The sequence below is a fragment of the Hyperolius riggenbachi genome, chromosome 10, assembly GCF_040937935.1.
Source record: "Hyperolius riggenbachi isolate aHypRig1 chromosome 10, aHypRig1.pri, whole genome shotgun sequence".
Classification (NCBI taxonomy): Eukaryota; Metazoa; Chordata; class Amphibia; order Anura; family Hyperoliidae; genus Hyperolius; species Hyperolius riggenbachi.
The window spans coordinates 70,432,583-70,447,407 of NC_090655.1; the positions used below are offsets into that span (position 1 = coordinate 70,432,583).

Consider the following 14,825-nt stretch of genomic DNA (forward strand, 5'->3'; position numbering starts at 1 on the left):
CCATTGCCCTTTGAAATGGTGTGAGATTTTGGAACGGTAAATAGGAGGCCCAATGAAAGCCTATGGGGGATTTTACCAATTTTGGAGCCCTGTAACTCTGGTTTGCAGAGATGTAGGGACCCCATCTTTGGACTCCAAGTCTAACAATATGTCTTCTACCTGCATGAGACATTTCGTGAAATTCAGACGTTGCTAACGGCCATGGCTGAGATTTATGTACGTCACCATCACTACCATTGAAATAGCCCAAATAAACAGGTTTTTGTGACCCTAGGCTATGACCTCTTCGGCCTAGGGGCCCGAAACTCACCAGTCATGTTCCCCCTAAGGGTCCCTACAATGATAGAAAATTTGGTACTGCTGAGCCATTGCCCTTTGAAAAGATGTAAGATTTTGGAAAGTGAAATAGGGAGGCAATGAAATCCTATGGGGGATTTTACCAATTTTGGACCCCTGTAACTCTGGTTTGCAGAGATGTAGGGACCCCATCTTTGGAATCCAAGTCTAAGAATATGTCTTCTACCTGCATGAGACATTTCGTGAGATTCAGACGTTGCTAACGGCCATGGCTGAGATTTATGTACGTCGCCATCACTACTATTGAAATAGCCCAAATAAACAGGTTTTTGTGACCCTAGGCTATGACCTCTTCGGCCTAGGGGCCCGAAACTCACCAGTCATGTTCCCCCTAAGGTTCCCTACAATGCTAGAAAATTTGCCACTGCTGAGCAATTGCCCTTTGAAAAGATGTGAGATTTTGGAAATGTAAATAGGAGGCCCAATGAAAGCCTATGGGGGATTTTACCAATTTTGGACCCCTGTAACTCTGGTTTGCAGAGATGTAGGGACCCCATCTTTGGAATCCAAGTCTAACAATATGTCTTCTACCTGCATGAGACATTTTGTGAAATTCAGACGTTGCTAACGGCCATGGCTGAGATTTATGTACGTCACCATCACTACCATTGAAATAGCCCAAATAAACAGGTTTTTGTGACCCTAGGCTATGACCTCTTCGGCCTAGGGGCCTGAAACTCACCAGTCATGTTCCCCCTGAAGGTGGCCACTAACGATCCAATCTTTTTCATCCAATCTTACCAAATCTATGTAGTAGAAGAGTAAACTGAGGGAATATATTGAATGTTTACTATAGGCAGTCTCTTATATTACATATAAATGGTAAGATTGGATGAAAAAGATTGTATCGTTAGTGGCCACCTTAAGGGTCCCTACAATGCTAGAAAATTTGCCACTGCTGAGCAATTGCCCTTTGAAAAGATGTGAGATTTTGGAAAGTGAAATAGGGAGGCCCAATGAAAGCCTATGGGGGATTTTACCAATTTTGGACCCCTGTAACTCTGGTTTGCAGAGATGTAGGGACCCCATCTTTGGAATCCAAGTCTAACAATATGTCTTCTACCTGCATGAGACATTTCGTGAGATTCAGACGTTGCTAACGGCCATGGCTGAGATTTATGTACGTCACCATCACTACCATTGAAATAGCCCAAATAAACAGGTTTTTGTGACCCTAGGCTATGACCTCTTCGGCCTAGGGGCCCGAAACTCACCAGTCATGTTCCCCCTAAGGGTCCCTACAATGCTAGAAAATTTGCCACTGCTGAGCAATTGCCCTTTGAAAAGATGTGAGATTTTGGAACTGTAAATAGGAGGCCCAATGAAAGCCTATGGGGGATTTTACCAAATTTGGAGCCCTGTAACTCTGGTTTGCAGAGATGTAGGGAACCCATCTTTGGAGCCCAAGTCTAACAATATTTCTTCTACCTGCATGAGACATTTCGTGAGATTCAGACGTTGCTAACGGCCATTGCTGCGATTTATGTACGTCAGACTCGCCACCATTGAAATTGCCCAAATAAACAGGTTTTTGTGACCCTAGGCTATGAGCTCTTTGGCCTAGGACTGCATTGAACGCGACCCACGCATTGTGCGCATTCTGGACAACACCAATTACTGGGTTTATACCCTTCTGGATCCACGGTACAAACACAATGTTCCAAAACTGCTTGAAGAAAGAGCCAGACAGGTCAAAATGGAAGAATACCAGCAGGCCCTTGTGGAGACTTTAGAGAGGAGATTGACATCCTCCCCCTCCTCTAGCCAGTTGTACGCCGACAGACTGACTTCCGCACACCCAGGACGACCAGGAGGGCAGCAAACAACACAAGCCGCAGCTAGTGCCCAAAAGCGAATGGTATCGGCAGTGTCCTTGGAGTGGGAAAATTTTCTGACACCCATGCAGCAGCACACAGAACAGCAAGCGTGCAGATCCACCTCCAACACCGATCGCCTGGAGAAGATGGTCAAGGACTACATGTCAGATGGCATAGCTGTGTTGAACAATCCATCTGCACCCTTCAACTATTGGGTATCGAAGCTAGACACCTGGCACAAACTGGCAATGTACGCAATAGAGGTGCTGGCTTGCCCGGCAGCCAGCGTTATGTCGGAACGCTGTTTCAGTGCTGCCGGAGGCATCGTCACAGATCGGCGGCGTATCCGCCTCTCCACAGAAAATGCAGACCGTCTGACTCAAATTAAAATGAATCAATCCTGGATTGGAAACGACTACGCAACACTCCCGGACCCCAACCAAGTAACATGAACAATGAACATCTGTGATGGGTTAGCGTTTCCGGTCCCTGTTTATTGAACCTCTCATCTGTATTACATTTATGACTGCATGGCGACAAAATGCAAATTGCTATCCGCACGCTTCTTGTCCTCATGCAAGGCCTGGGTTGTTGTGTCTCAAAGCGTGGCCTTCTCCTCCTGCGCCACCCTCCTCCTGTTCCATCACGTGTGCTGCTGCTGGGTTAGCGTTACCGGTCCCTTTTCCTGGAACCTCTTATATGTATTACATTTATGACTGCATGCCGACAAAAAGCATGTTACCTGTGCAAAGAAAACAGACATTTCCTGCATTTAAAAGACAGTTTTCCCTTTGAAACTTTAAAATCGATTTTCTCAAAAACTATAAGCTCTTTTTGCTAATTTTTTTTCCCTCTTGTACCCACTCCCAAGGTGCACATACCCTGTAAATTTGGGGTATGTAGCATATAAGGAGGCTTTACAAAGCACGAAAGTTCGGGTCCCCATTGACTTCCATTATGTTCGGAGTTCGGCTCGAACACCCGAACATCGCGGCCATGTTCGGCCCGAACCCGAACATCTAGATGTTCGCCCAACACTACACGTGACCCGTTCGGCCAATCACAGTGCTAGCCGAACGTTCGGGTAACGTTCGGCCATGCGCTCTTAGTTCGGCCATATGGCCGAACAGTTTGGCCGAACACCATAAGGTGTTCGGCCGAACTCGAACATCACCCGAACAGCTTGATGTTCTGCAGAACCCGAACAGTGGCGAACACTGTTCGCCCAACACTACCCATGGTGTGCCTCCAGGACCCCCCCTGCGCGCCTCTATCCCCTCCGCAGTGCTAGCGACACACAGTGTGTCGCCAGCACAATGTTTACCTATGCCTGTCTGTTAGCGCCGCAGCCCCGCCTCCTCTGTATCGGCGCTACCCGCCCGCGGCCCTTCCCTCCCGCTGATTGGAGGGAAGGGACGCGGGCGGGTAGCGCCGATGCGGAGGAGGCGGGGGAGCGGCGCTAACAGACAGGCATAGGTAAACATTGTGCTGGCGACATGCTGCGTGTCGCTAGCACTGCGGAGGGGATAGAGGCGCGCAGGGGGGTCCTGGAGGCACACCATGGGGCAACAGAGGCTGGTGTTAGTGTGCACAACCAGCCTCTGTGCCCCACTAACATAATTAAATCCCACCTCGGGTTCTCTTTAATGTCCATTACGACAAGGTGCGGTAGAAGGGGAAAGCAAAACGCGATGCAACACGGTAAGTGTAAAAGGGCCCTAACTAAATGAAACACTCAACAAAACCTGATGGTAGAAAATAACTAGGAATTACGCTTCCCTGTAGTTACATTTGGTTGCAAATACTTTATGCTGTCAAAGGTGAGCTTTTAATTGTTCCACTAGACTGAGCCGGATAAAGTAATGAACTGTCTGTCGTTCCCTCCGCAGGTTGTACAAAAGGCTCTGGATGATGCCAGACAGGGCAGAACGTGTGTGGTGATCGCACATCGACTCACGACAGTACAGAACGCTGACATCATCGCCGTCATCCGGAACGGGAGGGTCATCGAGCAAGGCACTCACCCCCAGCTGCTGGCCAAACAAGGAGCCTATTACGCTCTTGTAAACTCCCAAATCACCAATTAACTAGTGCTGGGCGTAATGGAAAAAACTACGCTTACGGATCATTACGCGTAATTTTACGCTATTACGCATTACGGAATTACGCTTACGGCGTAGACATTTATCTACGGTTCATGTCTGTAATTACGCATGGCCCTTACGCAGTTACGCGTAAGAATACCGTAATGCAGGTTGTTACGTTATTGCCTTACGCATAATTTCCTACTAGCAATTAATGCATAAGGCAATGCTCCCAAGCGGAAAAGTTGACGCATGGATCAATGTTAGGTAGCCGCCGACTTTAAGGGTTAATAGCAAAGCCCCCTTAATTGCTGAGAGCCTCAAATTTGGAGAATATATTAAGGAGATCAGAAGGATTAAGAGGAAAACAATTTTTTTCAAAAAGACCTTATAGTTTTTGAGAAAATCGATGTTAAAGTTTCAAAGGAAAAATATATACATTTAAAAACCCGCCGACTTTAACAGTTAATAGCAAAGCCTGCTTAAAATTTAGGAACACCAAATTCCCAGGGTATATTAAGGGGATCAGTGGGAATAAGAGGAAAACATTTTTTTTCAAAAAGACCTTATAGTTTTTGAGAAAATCGATTTTTAAGTTTTAAGGGCAAAAATGTCTTAAATGCGGAATATGTCAGGTTTTTTGCACAGGTAACAATAGTGTATTATTTTCATAGATTCCCCCAAGTGGGAAGAGTTTTACTTACTTCGTTCTGAGTGTGGGAAATATAAAAAAAAACGACGTGGGGTCCCCCCTCCCAGACCTCTTTAACCCCTTGTCCCCCATGCAGGCTGGGATAGCCAGAATGCGGAGCACCGGCCGCGTGGGCCTCCGCACCCTGACTATACCAGCCTGCATGGTCCATGGATTGGGGGGTCTCGGAAGGGGAGGGGCAGCCAAGCTTTCCCCTCCCCCTCCGAGCCCTTGTCCAATCCAAGGACAAGGGGCTCTTCTCCACCTCCGATGGGCGGTGGAGGTGGAGGCCGCGATTTCCTGGGGGGGGGGGGGTGGTTCATGGTGGCATCTGGGAGTCCCCTTTAAAAAGGGGTCCCCCAGATGCCCACCCTCCCTCCCAGGAGAAATGAGTATAGGGGTACTTGTACCTCTTACCCATTTCCTTTAAGAGTTAAAAGTAAATAAACACACAAACACTTAGAAAAAGTATTTTAATTGAACAAAAAACATAACCACGAAAAAAGTCCTTTAATATTCTTAATTAACCATTAATACTTACCTGTCCCTTTAAATAAACGATCCCTCGCAATAGCCTCGGAAATGTTCTATCAGTTACAATGTAACAAAGTTATTACAATGTAACAACTTTGTTACATTGTAACTACGCCGCACCCGACGTCACTCGCCGCTTAGCCGCCGCATACACTTACGCGTCCGTGCAGGACGCTAAGTCCCCGCCGGCTCCCGCTGTCCACCCCGCCCACATCTGTCACCCACATGTCACCCACATGTGGGTGTCATGTGGGAGAGGCGGAGAGGGCAGCGGGAGCCGGCGGGACTTAGCGTCCTGCACGGACCCGACAGAGCTCTGAGCTATATAGCTCAGGGCTCTCTAAGCATCTTTGAATTTGGGCTCCAAGGAGCCCCATTGGTCCTTAGCAGACCAATGGGGTTCCTTCTGATTTGAAGGAACCCCATTGGTCTGCTAATTCCTTCTGATCTCCTTAATATATTCTCCAAATTTGAGGCTCTTAGCACTTAAGGGGGCTTTGCTATTAACCCTTAAAGTCGGCGGCTTTTTTATATTATACGGGAGCGTAATATTACGCGATTACGGCAGACTGTGTAATTTCAATAGGAGTTTACTGTCTTACGCGTAATTTGTTACGCGTAATAACGTAACCTACGGTCTACGCTTAATTAATTACGTGTAATACCGTAACCTTACACGTAACGCTTACGGTGCATTTGTAGTGAATTATGATGCGTAATTACGCTAATGCGTAATTTCGGCCCAGCACTGCAATTAACCAAGGGATCAGTAAACTCCCAAATCACCAATTAACAAAGAGATCTCGTTGCTAGATCTATGCTAGCTAGTGTATTGTACACTGTGTTAAAGTGACACTGAAGCGAAAAAAACCTTATAATATAATGAATTGTATGTGTAGTACGGATAATTAATAGAACATTAGTTGCAAAGAAAAGAGTCTCATATTTTTATTTTCAGTTATATAGCTTTTTTTTTATAAACCTGTTTCATTCTGTCATATTTGCAGCTTACAAACTACACTCTGTATTTTATACTATAAACCACAGCAGAGCTAAGGATCCTTTGAACTTCCCTGCAGTAAAATCTTATCTAAAGCTGTCTTTTACTGTTTCCTTGATGCATAAGTGCTTCAGAAAACAGCACTGTCTTGGACCTAAGTTGGGTGGGAGAGCTCAGAGAAGTTATTTTGCATAGATAACAACTGAAGTTTCTTAACTCTTCCTTTAATGGAAAGAAAATGAGACTTGTTTTGCTACTAATGTTCTATTTATTAGCTGTACTACAAATACAATTCAGTATCTCATAAGTTTATATTCACTTCAGATTCCCTATAAATGAAATTCCAATGTGAGGGGAAAATATACATTGTCATTGAAGACAAGCAGTGATTACCTTTGCCGTAGATCTTTGGTATAGAAATGGGGGTTGCTTTGTTGTTGGCATTATGGATAGCTACAGTGGGTTCCTGCACAGACTGGTTCTAGAAACTCTGTATAAATAGCAGAATAAAGTAAATCTGTCTCAGTGACAGTTCAAGTGACTATATGTGACTCATCAGTGCTCACCAGAGCAAGTTCTCTTTTACAAACACAAACTATTTTAAGTGTCTGCACCTGTTCCTTCTCAATAAAGAAGATATGACTGTGCTCCTTAAAGAGAAACTCCAACCTAGTATTGAACTTTATCCCAATCAGTAGCTGATACCCCCTTTTACATGAGAAATATAATGATTTTCACAAACAGACCATCAGGGGGCGCTGTATGACTGATTTTGTGCTGAAACCCCTCCCACAAGAAGCTCTGAGTACCGCGGTACTCTGGGCAAACTGCCACAATGTAACAATGTTCACAGACAGGAAATGGCTGTTTACAGCTGTCTCTAACAGCCAAAACAGCTAGGAGCAGCTACATAACCTGCCCACAGTAACAATGTCACCATGTAATAAATGTCAGAATGTAAATCGGAGAGAGGAAAGATTTTACAATGAGCAAACACTGACTAAATCATTTATACATAATTATGGTAAAATTAATTATTGTAAAGAGTTCCTCTTTAAATTGGCTTCCTAAGTTATAGTAACAGCTAATTTTCATTAACTTTTGCTTTGCTGGCATACTGCATTAGATGAACAGCCTGTTCAGTACACCCTTTATAACTCTGCCACAATATGAAAGGCGTGCTCAGTACTATTGCAGAATTCATTTCATAAGTCCCCATACATTCAAATCCAGCATCTCCCATGTGCCCCCCGTGGGGGGCGGGGGCTGGTGGGGTGGTCCCGTACATAATGCAGAGTGGTAGTGGAGCAGAGTGTTATTCATTATCTGCTCCAGCCAGCAATACAGGTCCCTCTTTACACTCCATTCAGTTTGCAAGTGTCGTGCAGCCAGCCAATCACCATACTGCTTCAGTCCAATCTCATGTGACAAGGACAGAAGCTGCATGGTGATTGACTAGCTGGCACGGTAAACTTAAAGAGACTCCGTAACAAAAATTGCATCCTGTTTTTTATCATCCTACAAGTTCCAAAAGCTATTCTAATGTGTTCTGGCTTACTGCAGCACGTTCTACTATCACCATCTCTGTAATAAATCAACTTATCTCTCTCTTGTCAGACTTGTCAGCCTGTCTCTGGAAGGCTGCCAAGTTCTTCAGTGTTGTGGTTCTGTGATGCATCTCCCCCCTCCAGGCCCCTCTCTGCACACTGCCTGTGTGTTATTTAGATTAGGGCAGCTTCTCTCTTCTCTCTTATCTTTTACAAGCTGGATAAATCCTCCTCTGAGCTGGCTGGGCTTTCACATACTGAGGAATTACATACGGGCAGAGCTGTCTGCACTCTGCAGTAAGAAACAGCCTGACACTTCAGTGGAAGATAGCTGCAGGGGGAAAGAAACACACAAATGATCTCTTGAGATTCAAAAGGAAGGCTGTATACAGCCTGCTTGTGTATGGATGTATTTTCTATGTGTGGACATACTGTACATCAACCTACTTCCTGTTTTGGTGGCCATTTTGTTTGTTTATAAACAAACTTTTTAAAACTGTTTTTAACCACTTTTAATGCGGCGAGGAGCGGCGAAATTGTGACAGAGGGTAATAGGAGATGTCCCCTAACGCACTGGTATGTTTACTTTTGTGCGATTTTAACAATACAGATTCTCTTTAAAAAGAAGCGAAGATGACCTGTATTGCCACCAGGAGGAGGTAATATATATCACTGCATTTCACTGCCACGTTGTAAAACACTACCACCCCCAGCTCCCGCTCCTAGCCCTCCAGCCTCCGAGCAAGATAAGATTTAAGTGGGATAAAACTCTAACATAACATTCAATAAAAATATGTTTCCTACTTTTTATTTCCCATACAGTTATCATATTTTCTTTTTGTGCGCAAGTAACATTGTCCATTTACAACTTACAAGTTCCCAAAGTACAGTTTATCTGCTCTGAAAGCTGCCATTGCATTTGATTGCAAAGCTGCTGTATTTATATATTAAAAATCTATCTGGTGATCACCTCTCAGCTCTTTTTGCTTCTCAGCTTAGTACAGCTCGGTTTGAATGTTTACTAAATGTATCTGACAAAGGAATGTAACCAAAAGATAATGTTATCACTGTTTCAGATGTGGCCAGAAGCTTTCTACTGAAACAAGGAGCATTACCGGGAAGAACAAAGTGCTGTGTTTAACTGTTTGAATGCTGTTCTGCTACAATTTTGTTGTTGTGGTAGTAGATTTTATGCTGTAAATATTAGTTTAGAGCAAAGAGGAAATGCTGCATTTCATACCACTTTAACTTTTAATTCAGTAAAATCAGCCACATTAGCTTTTATATAAAATCCCTTAACTCCAATATATATTTCAGGCCTTGTCACTGAGGATTGTCATAAAGCCCATACTTTCTCCAGGCAGGCATGTATTTGCAAGATGTTGGGAGTCCAGCCATGTTCCAGGCTTGTCAGAATTAATTAAGCGTTGTAAATGTGAATGCTATCGATGAAGAAATATTTGCTCTTAAAGAAGGCACCCAGAGTAATTTTAATAACTGGAAATGTCGGCTACATTGAGACGAATGCGTCTTGCAATAACTACTCCTTATAAACTCCTAACATATCATCAAGCTCTTAATGACCCCTTTCCTTCACATTAACCATTTGAATATGAAATGTAAGAAATTAGTGATTCACGTCCTGTGTGAGGCAGACCTCGGAACAAAAGATCAGCTTTCTGAGGAGAATTCTTGAGTTGCCTTCAGGTACATTCATTTATTTTACTTATTTATATAGTGCAGACGCATTTCTGCAGCATCTACCAGAGAATATTAAACGCTTTGTGTCAGAAGGGGCTCGCAGTCTAATGACCGTACCACAGGCTAAGGCTAATTTTGTGCCGGAGCCAGTTAAATGACTAATAGGTTTTTGGGGTCATGGAAGGAAACTGGAGCAGGTGGAGGTGACACAGAACACATGAGGATAGCATACAAACTCCATGCAGATTGTCCAAATCCTGAATCCTAAAGAAAAGATGAGGAGGTGCCCAAAATATGATTTTTAACCACATAAAGGGAACCAGAGACGAACGATCTCTAAAAAATGAAAAAAGATGTTATACATACCTGGGGCTTCCTCCAGCCCCATAAGCCTGGATCGCTCCCACGCCGTCGTCCTCCGCTGCCTCTATCGCCGGTACCGGGTCCCGTCACTTCCGCCGGACGCGACCAGTCTTCCGCATGCACAGGGCCTCCCTCCAGCTCTGTACGCATGCGCCTACGCAGTACGGAGGGAGCGCACTGCGCTTGCATCGACTGGCCGAAAAGAAGGGACCTAGTAGCGGCGGACAGAGGCAGCGAAGGACGGTGGTGTGGGAGCAATCCAGGCTGATTGGGCTGGAGGAAGCCCCAGGTATGTATAAAACTGGTAGGTAGTTAGTCTCTGGGTCTCTTTAAGTACCAGCAGTCTCTGCCCCCTTATGGACCAGAGACCGCTGGTACAATACCGATGGAATCCCGACAAAATACCACGTATACCTGCCGCAATCACCATCACCGCCACACGCCGGGATCCTCCTGACTAAGACTCTACTGTCTCTATGACGGCAGAGTCATGTGAGCCGGTCAGGAGCCGATTTCATTGGCTCCTGACCATATCTATCAATGTAAGCCAATGGGAGCGGCTTATGTTGATAGACACGGCCAGGAGCCAATGAAATCGTCTCCTGACCGGCTCACATGACTCTGCCATCGTAGAGACAGGCAGAGCCAGTGAGCTGCAGCGAGAGACGTCAGGTTTGAGCGGCGCGAACGGCAAATGCGTGCTGCGGGCGGTGATTGAAAACTACGCCCTGCCATCCAGGAGCCCACCAAAACAGGGCGTAGATTTCAATCTCCGTCGTACTTAAGTAGTTAAGTTTGTATGTAAATAATGGAAAATAATAAAAACTATAAAAAATTAGGTGTCCTACCTCTTCAGATGATACAACCCAGACAAAAAAGGGTTTGAGATCAGGTCAGATTTATTCATGCATGTTTAAAATGTGTTTCACGTGTGTCTGCCTCTTCCTGAAGTCAATATATGAGTGCCTTCAGAAGGTCAGTTTTAGACCAGGGTGCCAAAAATAAGATTTTTAATCTAAAACCCTTTTTTGTCTGGGTTGTGTCATCGGAGAGGTAGGACACCTCATTTTTATAGTCTTTATTATTTTCTATTATTTATATACAATATGACAATCATAATTTGGGCGTTTCCGCCCCTCACCATTGCTTACCACACTTCCTCTGGAGGTAGTCTTCCCACTGGTGTGGTGGTGTTATTCACAGCCAGTAAGGATCCTAGGAGAGTGACCATCCAGTTCCGGCAGGACCTGAGATACCGAGCGGGGAGGTTTATTCCCCGTAGGCGACATACGGTGGTTGTAGGTTCTGCAATCCACCTTTGTGTATATAACTACTTTTTTCTATTTTAACTATTCCCATAGCCAGCGATACTGAACCATTTAGATCCTGGTCCTATCTTGTCACACAGGCTACCGTGAATCCCCTACAGTGACCACTCCTATCGCTGAATCCTAAAGCTTCAAAGTCAGAGAGCTAATCACAGTAAAGATTAGGTGAAGTTAGGAAAATAAAATCACACAAGACATCTGTCAAGGGTAACACTAAACTGCAATGTTTAAAAGACACCTAAATTTAGAGTTATATGGAAGCCATATTTATTTATTTTTAAACAATACCAGTTGCTTGGCTCAAGTCTGGGATTCTCACAGTTCTCAGCATGAGACAGGCAGCTCCCTTCCCCCTCAGAGAGCTCTGTCTGTGAGTAGTCAACAAAGCACACAGAGCCTGCAGGGGGAGTGCATAACTTCTCCCTATCACAGCAGAGGCAGCACATTCCTCCCTGGCTCTACAAAGCTTGACAAAGAAAAGACGATTAGATATATTACAGAGACAGTGCAACTAAAAGAGGCTGCAGTAATCCAGACCACATTAGAACAGGTCTAGGAACTTATAGGATACAAGAAATAAGGCTTAAATTTTTGTTACAGAGTCTCTTTAAATTTTGCTCTGTGTATTTCCCCAGCCAAGTAGGCTCCTCGTGGTTATCATGATGGTTATCAGCCTGATTGAACGACCAATTTTTTTGCAGGACAAATAGATTACTACTTTGCAGCTTGTCGATGAAATGAATGCCAGTGAAAAAAAAGAAATAAAACAGTGGAAACATTAGGCCAAGGAAGTGGGACCTGAGATTGCGGCGCTGGTGAAAATATTATTATTTTTTATGGGGTACAAGTGTGAATGCGAAACCCTCAAAGCCTGACAGTAACCGTGACTGAAGATACATATATTATAAATACAGGGTACACGTTTTATAGTGCTTTTTTAGTTGTTAGGTGCTAAAAAGTAATTTTGGAGATAAGATTAAAAATGATCTTCTGGGAGAAAACTCAGGAAAAAATGTAAGTGAATCTGTGAAAAAAAAAAAAACAGCCCATGTGGGTTACTTACCTCGGGAGGGGGAAGCCTCTGGATCCTAATTAGGCTTCCTCTCTTCTCTTCACCCTCTGGGATTCCGCACTGGCAGCCACCCAAAAAATCAGCTGACAAGCTTTTTGGTTGTGGTGCAGGTGTGCCTGCAGTATTTACCTTCCGTGCTCCTGCGCAGACGCAGTAGCGGCTTTCCCATGGGCTCCAGCAGAAATAACCGACCCGATCAGGCTCAGCTATTTTTGCCAGAGGCAGAGCCCATTGGAAAGCTTCTACTGTGCCTGCTCAGGAGTGTGGCGGGTAAATACTTACATGGCCACAGTTCGGGGCTGCCAGCACTTGATCACGAAGGGTTAGGCCTCGTTCACATTGCACGTGTTGCCGTCTGTACACGTTCATACACACACGAACATCAGAACTGCATGGAATTCACCGTCTGATGTTCACGATATATGCGTTGCGGACTAGTGCGGTCCACAAACGCACACTGCACACATTTTTTTAGCAAAACGCGCAGCTGACCCATTCACTACAGTGAATGGGATTAGCCACGCAACGCATACAAATGCAGATTGCGTGTGATCATACGGCCATCTGCGGGTTGTAATGTAAATAGCCTGGTGGCTGGATGGTGTAATGGCTGGATGGTGTAATGGTTAAGGGTTCTGCCTCTGACATGGGAGACCAGGGTTCGAATCTCGGCTCTGCCTGTTCAGTAAGCCAGCACCTATTCAGTAGGAGACCTTTGGCAAGTCTCCCTAACACTGCTACTGCCTATAAAGCGCGCCCTAGTGGCTGCTGCTCTGGCGCTTTGAGTCCGCCAGGAGAAAAGCGCGATATAAATGTTATTTGTCTTGTCTTGTAAATGAAGCCTAAAGAGGACAGGGAACGCCTCATTAGGATCCAGAGGCTTCCCTCTCGCGAGATAAGTACACCCCAGGTTTTCTTTTCTTACAAATTCTCTTTAATAAGGGCCATGGAATAACAAAGTAGAGGTGAACAAACCAAGACCAGGCCCATTACAGTCTTGGCAGTGACCTATGGCAGGCATTGGATAAGTCATGATATAAAGCAGTGCTTGATTGGACGGCAGCAGCTGTATGGCAAATGCTCAACAGATGTTTGATCGGCAAACCGCGTTACTATTTAATCTGTGCTTGCTTTATAAGCCCCTCTGTAACCACTGTTCCATCTGTTGCCTTGTGTTATCAGACTGTGCAGCAGGGGGTACATCATTTCCTCTCTACCCGCTGGTAAATTTTAAGTGTTTCCACTCTCAGGTAAATTGTAAGGGACATTTTTTTATTTTTTTTTCGGCACGCTGTAGCCAGTATTTCTTGGAAAATAGATAGAAAAAAAACACTTTCGGGATTTAAATCGCAATTTCACACCCACGGTACCATGCAATTACTAAATTTCTCTTGGGTGAATGTGTGTTTTCAAAATATGTGGCATCTGAAATTAATCTAAACTTCCTGGTTATTCCTGGCAACGTTATGCACAAGATTTTCATAAACAGGCTTGTAAACACAAAATTAGATAAACATACAGCTTTCTAGAGGTTATTGAGAAAATGTTGCAGATGTAACATCTGCTAGGGTAACAGAATCTATGATATTTCTCAGGTCGGAGTTATTATGGATCGCGCGGGTATGTAAACACAGAGACTGATGACTTTGTCGTTCAGACAGAACACAGTGGTTGATCTCACTGACCACATATTATGACAGCATTTATATTCTGGGCAGAAATACTCTGTGCTATGGCCGTAAGAAAATATGAAAAATGTCACCTCATTAGACCACAAAGCATCAACCTCCAGAAAAGGGACAAGTACAATACAATAATACAATACAATAACATTTCTGTAGCGCTTTTCTCCCATAGGACTCAAAGCGCTTAGGCTCTCTCAGATTCAGTAATTAGTAGGATGAAGTATTCACACAACAAAAGTTATATTTCTGCAAATGCCAAACTGAACAGGTGGGTTTTCAGTCTGGATTTAAACACGTCCAGGGATGGAGCTGTCCTGATCTGTTGAGGTAAGGAGTTCCAAAACGTAGGGGCAGCATGACAGAAGGCTCTGGGACCAAAAGTTTCCAAGTGGACTCTGGGTATGACTAGATTATTAGAACCTGTTGATCTGAGAATGCGGGGATTGCTACACAGCTGCAACATATCTTTCATGTATTCAGGGCCTAAATTATTCAGGGATTTAAATGTCAGTAGGCCGATCTTGAATAGGACCCTCCATTCTATAGGTAGCCAGTGAAGGGAGTGCAGGACTGGCGTTATGTGGCAGTGACGGGGTTGGTTGGTTAGCAGTCTGGCAGCAGTATTCTGTATCAGCTGTAGTCGGTA

At 44.5% G+C, this 14,825-nt stretch overlaps 2 protein-coding genes across 2 annotated transcripts in view; one reads left to right on the forward strand and one right to left on the reverse strand.

Annotated features, from left to right (window-relative positions):
• Positions 1 to 4,261, forward strand: part of LOC137536095 (ATP-dependent translocase ABCB1-like) — a 152,774-nt gene extending 148,513 nt beyond the window's left edge. The window contains exon 26 of the mRNA XM_068258131.1: positions 4,064 to 4,261. Within this exon, the coding sequence (XP_068114232.1) occupies positions 4,064 to 4,261 (198 nt within the window). The remainder of the gene's footprint in view (positions 1 to 4,063) is intronic.
• The window catches only part of LRRTM3 (leucine rich repeat transmembrane neuronal 3), a 349,591-nt gene that overhangs the window by 144,324 nt on the left and 190,442 nt on the right, over positions 1 to 14,825 (reverse strand). The window lies entirely within an intron of this gene.